Source organism: Nannobrachium achirus, assembly GCF_963921795.1.
Source record: "Nannobrachium achirus genome assembly, chromosome: 6".
Classification (NCBI taxonomy): Eukaryota; Metazoa; Chordata; class Actinopteri; order Myctophiformes; family Myctophidae; genus Nannobrachium; species Nannobrachium achirus.
This window is the reverse complement of record NC_137815.1, coordinates 65040136-65055538: the sequence shown is the minus strand read 5'-3', so window position 1 is coordinate 65055538 and position 15403 is coordinate 65040136. Positions and strand designations below refer to the sequence as shown.

The 15403-nt window shown below is 43.2% G+C and overlaps 1 protein-coding gene across 1 annotated transcript in view; it reads left to right on the top strand.

The window, feature by feature from the left end:
• Positions 1–15403, top strand: part of quob (quattro b) — a 66262-nt gene that overhangs the window by 15264 nt on the left and 35595 nt on the right. Inside the window, exons 2-4 of the mRNA XM_080728364.1 lie at positions 8177–8374; positions 10604–12185; positions 14252–14428. Coding sequence (XP_080584490.1) covers positions 8177–8374; positions 10604–12185; positions 14252–14428 — 1957 coding nt within the window. The remainder of the gene's footprint in view (positions 1–8176; positions 8375–10603; positions 12186–14251; positions 14429–15403) is intronic.

The window sequence follows — 15403 nt, the reverse complement described above, 5'->3', positions numbered from 1 at the left end:
GACACTAGGGTTCAACACTGGTTAATATAAAAAAAGGAGTAAAAAAGGTTTCTATCACACAAAGATTTGGAGGACCACCCTGTAGTAACTCCGAGGACCCCCTAGGGGTCCCGGAACCCCTGTTGAAGACCCCTGCTCTATCACATACATGTATGGGGGGGCATCGATGCAATGTATTATGGCAGCAAATTATCTTCAAAAGTAAATTATTCCATTAATCTATCCTTAACTGAGGCCTACAACATTGTAAATATTATTTTTATTACTTCAATTATATTTGATTCATTTACTGCTCATTATTCATTTCACTCCTAAAGGAATGTGCCAGTCAGGTTAGGATGGATGCAGATCAAACCCCACTGTCTCTGCAGGTGATCATTAAACTACATTCAAGCTTGATTAAACGCTCCCTCGCCTGCGCAAACCATCTGTGGGAATAAAATCCTCGGCGGCGGAGACACACTTAACAACATCATTCCTCACCTCGAGACAAGGAAGTGAGAGCCAGATTACACAGACACGATGTTGCCCTGTAATTTGTTATCATACACATGTTGGTCAGTGATAGTCTCTGGGTGTTAATGGACTTGAACAAATGGCTCTGCGCAATTAATCCTCTTTAGGAAATGTTAGGATCACATTAATGCTCTTAACAAAGCAGCAAACAGATTGATGTGTTGTACTATTGGTTTCAAACAGGGGTGTAGTTGTCCCGATTTAAAATTAAGCAAACAGAACTGAAAGTTCCTATGATTGTCCGCTAGTTGCGCTGTTCTGGCTCCAGAAGCAACATGTTCTCCTTAGGATTCCATTCATTTCACCCGAACTTTTACATTTGATTTTCTTACCTTAATAAACATTGTCATAAATACTTTATGGTTCCTGTCGCTAGTTTAAAGCCTTGTTTCAATCACCATGATAGGCGTTTTGTGAAAATATGGTCCAATTTATATTTGATGTTATAGCAGGGTATGCTGTAGGAGGGGCTTGGGATCATAGGCTTGTGATGGTTCTTCTTCGTGTGCTTTATTCTCGGCAAGCTCAAGACAATGTCCCATGTATCCCTGCGGTTGCACGTGACCCTTGACAGCCAATAGCATTCAAGATGGTACCATTTCTATCAACAAACGTCGATTTCTACAATGATGGCGTCACCCATATACAACGGCCAAAAAAGCTTCATAGAAACCAATGGCTTTCCACTGTCCATATTTTTCTTACAGTCTATGGTTTCAAAGCATGCCTATTAACACACACATCGGCGGTGGGTGCTAGGCCAACGAAACCCGCACACCATTTTAGACAATGTTTCGATCCTCCTTACAGGTCAGCATACCGACCTGATGAAGATCCTGTGAGGATTGAAACAGGGGCGTCACAAGGGGTAGGAAAGTGGGACTGAGTTACTGGGGCCCAAGGTGGAGGGGCCCTAATAACTTTATCTATTGAAAAATAGCAGATATACAAGCTCACAGCGCGGCACCGAGTGCCGCGCTGCGAGCTTGTAGATCTGCTATTTTTGAAAAGTTGTGAAAATGTGTGAAAATCTTTGAATATATGTATTTTTTAAGCGAACATTTCTGACTCAAATTTTGCTTCTGGGGGTCCCTGGTACTAAATATTTTGAGATCGGGGTCCGTGGCCAAATACATATTATCTTGGGGGTCCTTGACATAGGTTTCTTGCACACATTTTCACGATTTTTCAAAAATAGCAGATCTATATCTGCTATTTTTCAATAGTTAACATTCATGGGGGGCCCGCAGTGAATCCTTGTACCCAGGGCCCAGAATTTGGTGTGACGCCCCTGGATTGAAAAGTCGTCGCAAATAAAGTAAATCCTTTACCTGGAAAATGATGCGTGGGCTCTACCTTTGTACCATTGTTTGCAAGCAGAGCGATTCGCATGTAGGCCTATGTTTCTCTTTGTTAATGCTGCTTCTAAAACGGCTAGTTCCATTCCTTGATTCTGATTGGCTGGTTTCCCTTTAATTGCTGTGGTATATGAGACTATAACCCACACCTTGAATCAGTTTATATCAAACCCAGGTGTTTTATTTCTTCCCACAGTGTTCCACAGTGCACCAATTATCTGCACCTGTGTTGTTGGCAAAAAAGCTGGGAAATACTTTCTTGTAGCTGGGAACTACTTTGATGCAGACCTTGTAGTGAAATAGAACAGTTTTAATTGGTACATGTCTATGATTTTTCATGTTGACATATTATAAGGGTTACATGTCTCCATTCCGACATGTCTCCTTTCCGACACTAACCCTATCTCTTACCCTAACCCTAACCTTAACCTCTATGGAAGTGTTGCCACTCCGACAATAAGAAGTCAATGTCGGAATGGAGTTTTAGAGGCATGTGCATACCTAGTATTTTAACGGCTGAGAAGCATGGTGCGAGACACGAGGCGAAGCCTAATGTCTCCCAACATTATAGCACTAAGCTTCAGACAATTGCATTTTGCTTTATGGGTATTATATGTACAATATTTTGGTGCTGGTTGAGGGTCAAAAGAAACATTGTAACATTAGAGCACAATACCAAAAATGGTCTGTTAACTGTATAAACATACAGATGTGTTTATCCTAGGGAGAAGCGATGGGAAGCAATGGGATACTAATGAACTCATAACACTGTCTCCTTCACCTCTCTGCCAAGTTCACCTGGCTAGCTAGTCTGTCTGAACAGGGTCCAACTGAGCTGTGTGGACTGTTCATTCACAGAGATACAGACAACTGAACCACCCATGATGGGCCAGAGGGGGAAAAATAACTTGATCCAGAACTTGTCTTTCGTCAATGTCAAACCGGAACCATGTTAAAAGAGCTTTTTAGCTTCAAACTCGAGGAGACATTTCAAAATTGGAGACATTACCAAAGCCATGTTGCAATGAGAAATTGAAACACTTCTGACTTCATGTGGGACAGGAGTTTGCACAGTCAAATTGTTAATAATGATGTTATGACTGTAGCACATAGAATCTGAACTGAAGATGGATTACAATATCACTTGCATACTGGGGAAAACGGTCCACTATTAGCTTTGAGACATACAGTAGAAGTTGAATCAAATTCTTTACAGCTGTGATGCATTACCTCGCAAGGTCCAGCCTCAAAGGTATTTTGTTCTCCAGTGCATAATCTATTGTGACAGATGTGCACAATCAGGAAAAAGGATGCATTCTTTTCTGCTGAGGCCATGTAATGTTTCCAAGAGATACAAAGACTAAGACTAAGTCTAAGATTAGTCCAATATTGACACTGGCATGGCATGGCAATATTTACATACCACAATGGTAATGATTCTAGAGATGACTAGTCTCACAGGAATGTGTACTGTAAGTCTAATTTATTTAAATGAATAAAAAGTTCATGACTTTCTGCAAAGTGAGCTTTATTTTTACAGATGAACACAACTCATAATCCAGACAGACACATTAGCACGGTTAGCAAAATAGAGGTCAGCGTAGCATAGTCCCAATGCTGGCCAGTGAGAGGTCTTTGAAACGACTGGTGAGGATGTTTACACTGGGCCGGTTTGTGGTCTCTGTGAGACCAGTTAGCTAAAAGAGGAAGGGACTTAAAACAGAGCTCTTTGAGGAGTGGGAGAGCAACACTGCAGGAAGGGAACAGTGACATTATGGCATGAATAACATGCATATTGCTACTGCTAGCTGGCTCCATGCAGACCTGTAGCTGCTTCAAAATATACTAGTAAGACGCCTCAGGGCGACAAGCGACCTCGCCCTAAAGTACAGCACAGTGCAGGGTGTAAATGATTTTTTTTTCCTTTTCTATTGACACCATGGAGACTTGAGTTCAATCATATATTTTGTTTTTTTTCTCAATCCTAAGACAAAAAAAATACAATAGATTTGATTCCGAATGGGTACCCAAATGCATTTGGGTTCCCTTCCGGAATCAATGGGGGTAAATTATAATCAAATCTTTGATGGAAGTCTCCATGCATGGTGTGAGTTTCAAATTTGTATTTTTTTTTTCTTGCAAAGCAAAGCCCTGCTTCATCATACAAGGCCGTCGCACAAAAGTAGTGAAAACAGCGGATCTACAAGCAAACAACACCACGCGGTGCAAGGCGTTGTGTGCTTGTAGATCGGCTGTTTTCACTAGTTTAAATCATTTTTAAAATGATAAATACAAAACAAACAGTTTTGGACATACAAGGTTTCCACCTGACAACGACGACATACACAAAATATGTAGACCTACTGTGCTAGCACACAATTCATCACACACTATAATATCAAAAGACTCCGGAGCTGCTTTTTGGCAGCGGCCGCGTATTGCTCATAAATAGATGACTTGTGACTTGGCTTGATCATGTGTAAGAAGTGTGAACCTGAATCTGTGTTGATGTTTCCTTACCACTTCACAAACCACACATTTCTTTATGTCTTCTGCAGTTCTGCTCGCTTCAACCTTTGAAAACGGCACAAAGGATGGCTTCAATCTTTCCCCTCCCCTCAATTGCTTGCGTGTGTTTCGTTTGGACACGACCGCTCGGCACAGCTGGCTCTGGTAGCCTATGGCCAGGGCCTGGTCCAACGGCTTAATTCTTATGAGCATGGTTATGTGATGCAGACATGTCCATGCCGTAAACATTAGCACCAAGCGTGACTCTTAACAGAGAACTGGTGTCTTTTACGCAGCTTCACTCTGGGGCTCGTGAGCAGGACCAGACGTTTCTTTGTTGGATCTTGTCTGTTTGAGTAAGATCAGAACCTGACCCTTGCCCACTTGAAGTATACCAGCTTAAATGAGGTGGAACTTGGCCCAACATGAAACAAGTGTTCACATACGCAGAGCAAGACAGATTTAATCATACCAACGTACTGCTGAAAGGGGTTGTGATGAGGCCCAATCAAAATGCCACCTTGATCTTCTGAAAAAGGCAAATTTATTTTGTTCTTTTTTTCTCTCCTTTTCTTCTCCCTGTGCTGCTCGTGTCGAGAAGATGAAACAGAGCAAGCACTCGCTGGGTGGATTGTTGATGTATTTGCTCTTAATATGTTCTAGTCACCACATTGTTACGGGTGAAAATGGCTGAGTAGACAGCTCAGTTTGATTTGCTTGGGGGGATAAAAAAAAGAATGTATATTTTAGCTGATCAAGCTCACAATGTGTCAGAATGAATGTGTCACAATGCGACGCATTTTGAGCTTGTACTGTTAGGTCAACTATTTTCGCTATTTGTCCCATGACAAAGTACAGTATAGGGCTTAAGTTGTGTTTGTGTTTGTGTATGGGTGTTAGTGCGTCTTCACTGACCAATGCCACAGAAGTACCTGCACAATAGTTTTCCCCAAATGTTTTATACTTTGAAATATTATATTTTAACTGCTCTGACCGGTCTCAGTTTACCAGTCTGAAATCCACATCGGAGCCGCATCGTTTCTCTCTGGATCCTGAGATCCACATGATTCTTTTGATGCATTTAATAGAAAAATTCAAAGATAAAAAATAAGACATGAGAGAAATCAGTGTATAATTGGAGAATTTACTTTAGTTTAACTGTACGGAAAACACATCCAATGCGTTTCACGGTTGGAGCTCTCTCTGACAAGATGGTGGTCAGACATTCGTATATAAAAGAATACAGTATATGACAGTTAGGCATGGGACTCATTGATTGGTTCTCAGATCATAACAACGAGACAGAGACACATAGGGTCCTGGTAACTTTCCACGAGCAGTGACATACTGTAAGCATAGAAACATGGCACAATATACTGTATATTTATTGAATTCAAAACGATATGATGTTAACTATATTATTGAGTATTGTGTATCTGTAAAGCACTCTGTGCACTCGTGCTGTGAAGATGTGCTATATAAATAAAGTTCATTCATTCATTCAACTACAACCAATCTATCAGAATTGAACCCTGTGAGTAGATACTGTACTACTGCCGACTTCACTAAACACAGCTGATCGCAGAATCCCATGAGTATCTTTAGTATGCTTATACTGTAAAGTATTTCACTTTTTCTTTTGGTTACAGAAAGTAAAGCTGGCATTGCTTAAAGGCATTCCAAAGTAGGCTACTGAAAAAAGAGGCCAAGAAAATATATCTGTCGTGTGGTTTTACGTCTTTGGATGTTCCTTGGTCATGTGGACATTCTTTGGTCAAAGCAGTGCTGTCAGCACTAATCAAAAGTCCAAACAGACACCAGCCTTTGAAAGTGACCTTCCGTGGCAGACATATAGAGCACATATACAGTTCATTTCACATACGTTTACATTTATGCTTTCTAGGCAGACTGAATGTGTATTAGGATAAGAATTGACTGCACTGACGCAGAAAGTGAATTCGCTGTTAATAGAAAGTAGGAGGTTAAATTATCTTTCTGGTCAAATAGATTTATGTATTCAGGATTGCAAAACCTTTTTGTTTTTACACAAGATTCTTAACACCCTTAAACACAACCAAGCAGGCACGTGCACACATAGACATGAAAGGGGGCTTGAGCCCCTGCCCTTTTATCCTTCTGTAAAGAGTTCCCTCTCCAGACCATGAATGCAGTTTTTACTATGCTAAAATAAATGCAAATGGCCCCCTTTCCATGCCAAAGCTGAAGGCAGTATTCAATTCTCCTGAACTGGAATGCAGCATGTTGAAAGAATTGCCCACTCTGTGTAGAAATCCATGCCGTTACGCCACATCTGCAGTATTGACTTGATTATGCTTAGTTCGGTGTGGCATCAAGCACCGAAAATAGTCGACCTCCAAGCTCGAAAATAGCCGACCTCCAAGCTCATCAGCTAGGACTGGCTTGACTTTACCTCAAAACTTTTGATGTAAAATGGTTCAGAAGTACATAATAATCTGTGTGCACAACGATTTGACGAGAGTAGCATCAAATCTATAAACAGATTTTAAAACAAATGATGAATGCAGTTGTTGAGTACTACGTACGTTTTCCAGTTTGGGGAGTGATTGAAATACCTTGAAATCAAAGACGGTGCACACAGTGTGCTGTGCTCCGTCTAGCATACAGCTGTAGTTCCCATCAGGTACCTTTTCAAATAAATGTTGGTTTGGTTTATGGGTATCACATCAGCTCTGAAAACCATCTGCTTCATGTTAAGAGATGTTAATTGTATACTTCAGGCCAGGGGTCTTCAATGTTTTCAGGCCAAGGACCCCTTAGCTGAGAGAGAGATGAAGCAGGGACCCCCAGATTCCATATAGTTTCATCGTTTGAATTCGTTTTGGATTCATGTCAAGTTGTGCTATCAGATATGCAACCACTTGAACCGTCAATACTTAATAAACTTGACCTTTCACTCTGTGCTTAGTCTGCTCTTTTCCCCCTTTACACCAAAGCTCTTTGACGAAAATAGCTGATCTACAAGCTCACAACGCCTCGCACTGCGAGGCGTTGTGAGCTTGTACATCTGCTATTTTTGGCTAAAGTTCTCCGAATATGGACGCTTCGGGTTCAAGTGGTTAAAATAAAAAAGGAGAAAAAAAAGTTTCTATCACACAAAGATTTGGAGGACCCCCTGTAGTAACGTTGAGAACCCCCTAGGGGTCCCGGACCCCCTGTTGAAGACCCCTGGTATACTTGAATGTGGAGGACACGGCGTGACATTAAAATTATCACGCCAACATGTCTTGATTGTTCGAATGTCAAATGTCAGTTACGAATAAACGAGATATTTAACCACTTGTGAGCTATTTTTGATGGCGTTACACTGGCGTACAGTGCAAATTACGCACACTAGGCCTAGGCTTTCTTTTTTCTTTCTTTTTTTCTTCACCTATAATGACATGCCCGAAATAGGGGATGCCAGGGTTAATGTGGCTGCGGGGCCAGATTACTGGCTACAAAAGACTCGGGTCATATTGGGTTACACTTTTAACTCATGTTTCTAGGTAACTCCTTTGTCAGAAATCTGCATCTGGGTCGTGTGTTCATTTGTTTTTGTTTCTTTAGCTTGTATTAGTTTACAGGGAGGCTCGCTTCCTGTGGGTTGGGATAGAAAATTGCACGCTTGCGAGACAGAGCTGCTGGCACTTGGGTTGCCAGTAAATGTATCTCAGTCGTTGTTTGCAGTCAGACGCTCACGATCACGGCTCGCCCGTCAAGGTCACATGAACTCTAATCTCCTCCTGACCTACCTCCTCTCTGTTCTCCTCCAGAACCCAGAATCTCTGGACTCATCCATCCAGAGCGCCCTGTCGGCGCTGTTCCCCCCCTTTGAGGCCACGGCGTCCGTCGTCCTCTGCCAGCTGTTCCGTACCATCGAGGAGCGTTACCACGGCGACGCGCTGCACTGCCTGCTGGATTTCCTCATTCCCAGTAAACACCTCCTTGAGAGCGTGCAACAGGCGGCGTGTGTGAGTATACTATGCAGGGACGTGCAGAGAATGTTAGAGAGGCAGGGGCTGACATTTCTAAAAGGGCCTTTTGGTGAAAATATTGAAAACAGCATGCAGACCTCCAAGCTCACAACGCGTCGCGCTGTGACGCGTTGTGAGCTTGGAGGTCGGCTATTTTTGGTGCTTGATACCACACTGAACTAAGCATAATAAAGTAAATACTGGAGAGATGGTGCTTAACGGTATGTATTTCTACACAGAGAGGGCAATTCTTTCAACATAAGATGCTGCATTCAAGTTCAGGAGAGTTTGGACCAGGCAATTCTCTTGAATGCCGCCTTCATGTATGGCATGGAAAGAGGGCACTTGCATTTCTTTCACCATAGTAAAAGTGCATTCTTGGTCTGGAAAGGGCACTTTTTACAGACGGATAAAAGGGCAGGGGCTTAAGCCCCCTTTGATGTCTATGTGTGCACGTGCCTGATACTAAGTGTGCTGTACGTACAGATTCACACAAATTCACACTTCTCATTCACACTTACAGTATATAACTTCTATTAAATCAGTTCATAGAATCACTATATACTGTATGAAGAGGGCTTTGGTCCATCAGACATTATTAACTTATGAGGCTTCGTGTTTACTTTGATTTAAAGAGATTTGAGACTTTAAGATGCCTGCATTGCATCGGTTCCAATTATTTACAGTGGCTCTATGCCCAGATATGCACGTGAGATAACACAGTCTAAGCTTGCTATTCACTTCAGCTCAAGCACAAGGGATTTATTTCAACAGTGTATTCAAGGACACTGTTTTCCAGCTAAATCCAGGGTTCAGCAAAGTTATTCATTAATATAACATGGGGTTAAGTGTGAGCCTACGTCTCCTCCATTTATAATCACATTCAATTCAGTAGAGGCGAGAACCCAGGAGAGATGGTAAATAGTGCCCGTTTCAAACTAAATAAACAAGGACAGCATTCCAAGTTGACTTTTTAATTGCCACATGGACGTTTCGGGCAAGTGTGTTCACAGAGTGTGCCTGTACTTCCACAAGCAGTAGTAGACATAGGTGGTTTGGGGTTAATTATAGATGCCAACAACTTACAACAGGTCTATCCCAGCAGGGGATACACAATCTCGGCCAGGGGCGTAACACCAAATTCTGGGCCCTGGGTACAAGGATTCACTGCTCGGGCCCCCCATGAATGTTAACAAAAAATAGCAGATATACAAGCTCACAGCGCGGCACCGAGTGCCGCGCTGCGAGCTTGTATATCTGCTATTTTTGAAAAATCGTGAAAATGTGTGCAAGAAACCTATGTCAAGGACCCCCAAGATGATATGTATTTGGCCACGGACCCCGATCTCAAAATATTTAGTTCCAGGGACCCCCAGAAGCAAAATTTGAGTTAGAAATGTTCGCTTAAAAAATACATAGAGTATATTCAAAGATTTTCACAAATTTTCAAAACATTTCAAAAATAGGGTTAGGGTTAGGGTTCAATAGATAAAGTTAATAGGGCCCCTCCACCTTGGGCCCCATGTAACTCAGTCCCACTTTCCTACCCCTTGTGACGCCCCTGATCTCGGCTACTAAAACATGAAACCGTTTATATTATAGTCTTCAATGCACTTAAAATTTGTATCTGTAATTTCCTGGTGTAGAGTGGTCTTCTCATCTGAGCTTTATCCAGGGTACTCATTCTCTATTCTCTATCACTGACAGTAAGGCATGGTTTGAATGATTGATTGATTGAAGACTTTATTAGAAGTTTGCATAGGAAAAGGTACAGTTTCATGACAGTACAGTTCACTGGTACAAGGTCAACTAAAAGGAGATCCTAGTAAGCGTTTCTGCTTATTTGTGCAGGAAACCATTTAAGTAGGCCTTTCTCATATAACATTGAATGACAGACGGATAGAACACAGTACTATTCAGTAGATATAGTCAGGAAAAAAAATAACTGGAAAATAATGCTGGACTATTTTTTTTTTTTTTTTACCAGTTACGAACAGGGTTCGGGAGCTACTACATTCAGTGTTAATTTTGTTGACTAAGACAAAAGATAAAAGACAAAGATTTGATATTTAGTTGACTACGACTAGACTAAGACTAAACAATTTCAAAAGACTAAAACTAAGACTAAAACTAAATGTGTATTATTCAAAAGACTAAGACTCTTGCTGTCAAAATGAACACGGCAGAACACACCCTGAAACCATATTCTTTTCTCTCTCCACTCAGGCGTCATACTCTGATGTGCTTTTCCGCTGTGAGGGATGGCCGCTGTGTCTCCATGACAAAACCGTCATCCAGCTAGCTCCTCTCAACCCTCTGCTACTGCGCCCGGGGGACTTCTACCTCCAGGTGGAGCCGTTTGGGGAACAGGCGGCGCGCATCGTCCTCAAAAGCCTCCTGGAAGAGGGGTGTCGCGAGGTGGAGGAGACGCCGATCCCCGAGACGTCCTACCCTTGCATCTTCACCGAGGACTGGCTGCAAGAAATCAATGAAGGACGCCATGGGACCCGGCTCTCACGTTGCCTACTCTCCACGGACCAAGGGATAATCAAGTTGCCCTGGGTTAAGGTAGCCATTCCAGAGTTTTTGGATAAGCCTAAGGCCATCATGCCCTCTCCTTCTGTCACCCGCGAAGCTCCTCTCGAGCCGAAACACCCGTCGGCGCCTTCCCATTTCAACTCTTCCACCCTCCCTTTGGAGAACATGATTCTTCCTCCAAGGGACAGGATCTCGGTGTCTTTGAGACTCGGGGATAGCTCCTCGAAACTCGTCAAAATGGAACGTGACAAACGCGCCCCCAAAATACTCTCCACGCCGCAAACCAAGCCCGTGGGATGGGTCTCGCCCAACACCTGGGACAGTCCGAACTATCGTGAGATAGAGGGGGATTACGTGGACCTTGTCGATTTTGCCAAGGAGAAGCAGTCTTTGGCAAAACTGGACGGCACTCCGAATCCCACTGCGCCTCTTTTGTTCAAACCGGTCAGGCCACCTCCGCCTATACCTGTAGGCAACAGTGCCCCCTGCGGACGTACCCTGAAATGTTCAGAGGAGCCCTGCTCGCCCTGCAGTCAGAGAAAGCTAGGGCACGAACCTACTGACCTAGAGTTGAAATGTAGGTATAGAGATTCTTACATGGCAGCTTTACGGAACCCAGTCCCTTTTGAGAAGGGGAGTGTTGACCTCCTGTCTGCCCTGGATGAGGTTGGCCTCTGTGAGGAGCTGGAGTCTGGATCCCAGATCATAAACGCTCTTCACAGGGAAGAGCAAGGCACGTCTTATAACCACTGTAACGAAGCAACCATAAGCCATGATGAGCCACATGAAAATGGACAATGCTGTGAAACAACAACGCCACATTCTGTGCCACCCTTCAAACAACCAGCCAGTAGTTTGGAATCAGGGAACGCAATGAAGGAATTGCCCGTTGATCATATACCCCACCCTGCGGGAGGTGATAGTCAGGAAGCACAGAGAAATCCATTTCCCCACCAAGTAGGACATAACTCTAAGGGGCATCTAATGCCTGGTGCTCCTCTGCCCGTCTTGGAGGCCTGCGATGGCAGCGTTAAAGCTCACCAGAGGGTGGAGGTGATTAAACCCTCGGGGAAGCACAAAGCCAAACTCAGGTCTCTGTCCACGGTGTCAGAGATAGTCACTGGAAACCCGCTTCTTCACAAAGCCAACAACAGGAGCTACAGTGACATCTGTCCTGAAATGATACCCAACATACTGCAGCGTCAGAAAGACACAGACCCCGTGGGTCTGGTGTCTCCAAAGATGGACAGGCGACATCACAGTAAAAAAGGTAAATAATAAGAGGGTGTGTTTGATAGCCGCTGAGAGAGCAACGGATAAAATGTAAATGTTTTAAAAACAATAATGGCAGGGCGTATGTTGAACATGTATTGTATCATGTCACATACTGTAAATGAGTCAAACAGTTAGGCCTAACTAAACTTTAAACATTTTTAAGTGGCTTTTATTTATTTAGTAGGCTAATAAAGATGTCAGTGTTTTATTGCCAGAGGGCAACAAAACACTCTCACACACAGTTGATTATGATTATGATTATTATAATTATGATTATTACTGCAGAACCAGCTGATTTTTATCATACACTGCTTGCTCTAATAGGGCCGCTGAACCCATTCTGTCGAGAACGACTGATTGAAACTCAACTGTGACCTCTGGTGCTGTGGGGAGTGTGCTCCAACGCTCCTTAGAGGGTCACAGTTCATGAGGGCACTTCAGAATGAGAGGGTTCAAAGGGCATAGGTCGGACTTGAGTATGATGTTTCACAGGGGGATTCCTCCACTGCTCTGTGGCTTCCTGAGCAAGAATGGCAGCATTCACGTCATTCCTTGTTACCAGGGGACAGAAATAGCCTCTGCCACCCGTCGTTCAGCCGGAGAGAGCTTGTGTGCCAACTGTGGACAGCATAGCGGGGAGGAGGAAGCTGCCTAACGCCGCTGTCGGGTGGAAACCTTGTATATCCCAAAGCATTCCTGTTTATTGTGATTATTATTATACATTTGTATTGAATAGTGAAAATTGCCGATCTACGTACAATCGCGATGCATTGTAAGCTTGTAGATCTGCTCGCTACTTTTGTGCGACACTCTTATATTACGAAGTAGAGCATTCATTTACGACAGGAGTCTTCGACATTTTCAGGCCAAGGACCCCTTAGCTGACAGGGAGATGAAGCAGGGACCCCCACTACATATTGTATAAAATTGTGTTCAGATTTTCATCGATTTCATCGATAGATTCATAGACGCGTTTGAAATGCACTGTCATCAGTCTATGTTGGATTTGTGTTAATGTGGTTTTTCAGACATTTAACCACATAAATTGTCGATACTTACAGTAGTAAATTTGACCTTTCACTCCAAACCTATTTGCTGCGAGGCGTTGAGAGCTTGTAGATCTGCTATTTTTGGCTAAAGTTCTCCTCAGAGCGATGCGAGGATTCAAGTTGTTCATTTAAAAGAATGATCCTATAATACAAACATTTGGAGGACCCCCTGTTGTAACTCTGAGGACCCCCTAGGGGTCCCGAACCCCCTGTTGAAGACCCTTGATTTACGAAAACACATTTTTAATATGGAGAAACAAGGTTTCTGCCTGACACCCACGATACAGTATGTGTACAATACATCACAGTAAAATACAGTTAATTCCTCCATCTAAAAGTGCATAAATGGACATAAATGTGCAATTGTGCACCCTCACACCCACAGAAGAACATCTCGACATCTCAAGTGGAGATGTGCTCGCCGTAGGCTATTACAGCAGCCATGGGAGTGAACACAGACAAGACTTTGTGCGCTTTAAAGAGGGGCCAATTAGGATGTCTGAAATCAAAGCCAAGCTTAGTCAGGCCAGCGGTGTTTTGTTACAGAAACCATGTCCAGCGTTTTAAAAGCTGTCTGTTGCACAGTGGTGCAGCTGCGTTGGGTTGGTCCATGTTGAAAGAGGACTGTTCAGAGTTATGGCCTCAGAAATCCCTCTCATGACAGAATTACTCCCAGTATTAAGAGGGCAGAGGTTGCTGGACAGGATATACAAGTCAGCAATTATAGCGACCAATATAAACAGAAACAGAACTTTTCTATTGTTTTTCCCATGAAATTCCTTTGTAGAAGGAATATGTCCTCTGGTGAATTTAAAAATACATTCAAATTATATTGCATACTGAAAACTAACTCCCTCTATAGTTATAATGTGTCTGTCATGCTATGCTCTATTAAAATCTTTCAGTTCACGCTTTTATCTTTTAGTTCCTTTAACTTTTCCTTTTATTTTCCCTTTCAATGGAAGTCAGTTAACATGCTTGTGACATACTGACCTTTAGACTCCCACTTTAGGCAAGGGTGAAATCCCCCCCACCACAAACGGACCTGACTCCAAACCCCACAGATCCAGGACAGACAAACCATTGTGTCTGCAAGCAGTTTGTGATGTTCCTCTGTCCTCCCCGAGCCGGGAATCCAGCTTCAGAGACGTCAGTGGTCTGCTTCAGCTGGGCATTATCTGTTTACCAGGTACAAAGCAGCACGTCATCAACTGTACATTTGTTTATTTATGCTTCATGCATGGTATACTGGTGCCTCTAGGGCCGCAATCAGACATACGCGTGAGACATCTTCTCTGTATCGTTTGAGAATGAGGGGGGAGGGGAGAGTCCAATGCATTTTCTATCTAAGTCACGTGGTTTCATGTCGTTGCCGTGTTTCTTGCTCAACCGAAGGCTGTCTTTTGGCCAAGAGACACGGCAACGACAAAGAACCACGTGACTTTCATTGACAATGAATTGGCTCCCTCCCCCCACTCATTCTCAGACGATACGGACACGATAGCTATCGCAACTGTCTGTAGCGCGCCAAAAAAAACGTCCATGTATTTTTTCCATGGAGATTTACAAGAATATTTATATCAATTATTTTAAGCCTAGCATCCAGCCATCCAGGATACTGGAGAAACTAGCTCTGGTCCAGAGCGTCAGCTGCACTGATGCTCTGACAGGAGGCTGGCTAAAAGACTAGACCAGGATTTCTCTATCCCCACGAGGGCTCAACTTCAGTGAAAATAAACGCAACTACTTCTGTTTTGCGTTGTTGAAAGTCTATAATTCTCCGCGGTGGGAAACCTCTCAGCACCCCACCCACTCTGTAAGATACATTATTTTTGTCATAAAATAAAACACATTCAACTTGACCGCCGCTTATTTCCGTGTTGTGTCTTGCTGGTGGCCGCTGGGTGGCTCGAGGTGGGTGCCTTTTATTTCATGACAAAGATAATGTATTTTACAGAGTGGGTGGGGTGCTGAGAGGTTTCCCACCACGGAGAATAGACTTTCAACAACGCAAAACTACCTTTGGTTAGGTGAGTAGTTTTGTTTATTTTGACTGAAGTTGAGCCCTCGTAGGGGTACAGAAATCCTGGTCTAGTGTTTTAGCCAGCCGCCTGTCAGAGCATCAGTGCAGCTGACGCTCTGGACCAGAGTTATGGTGAATCGT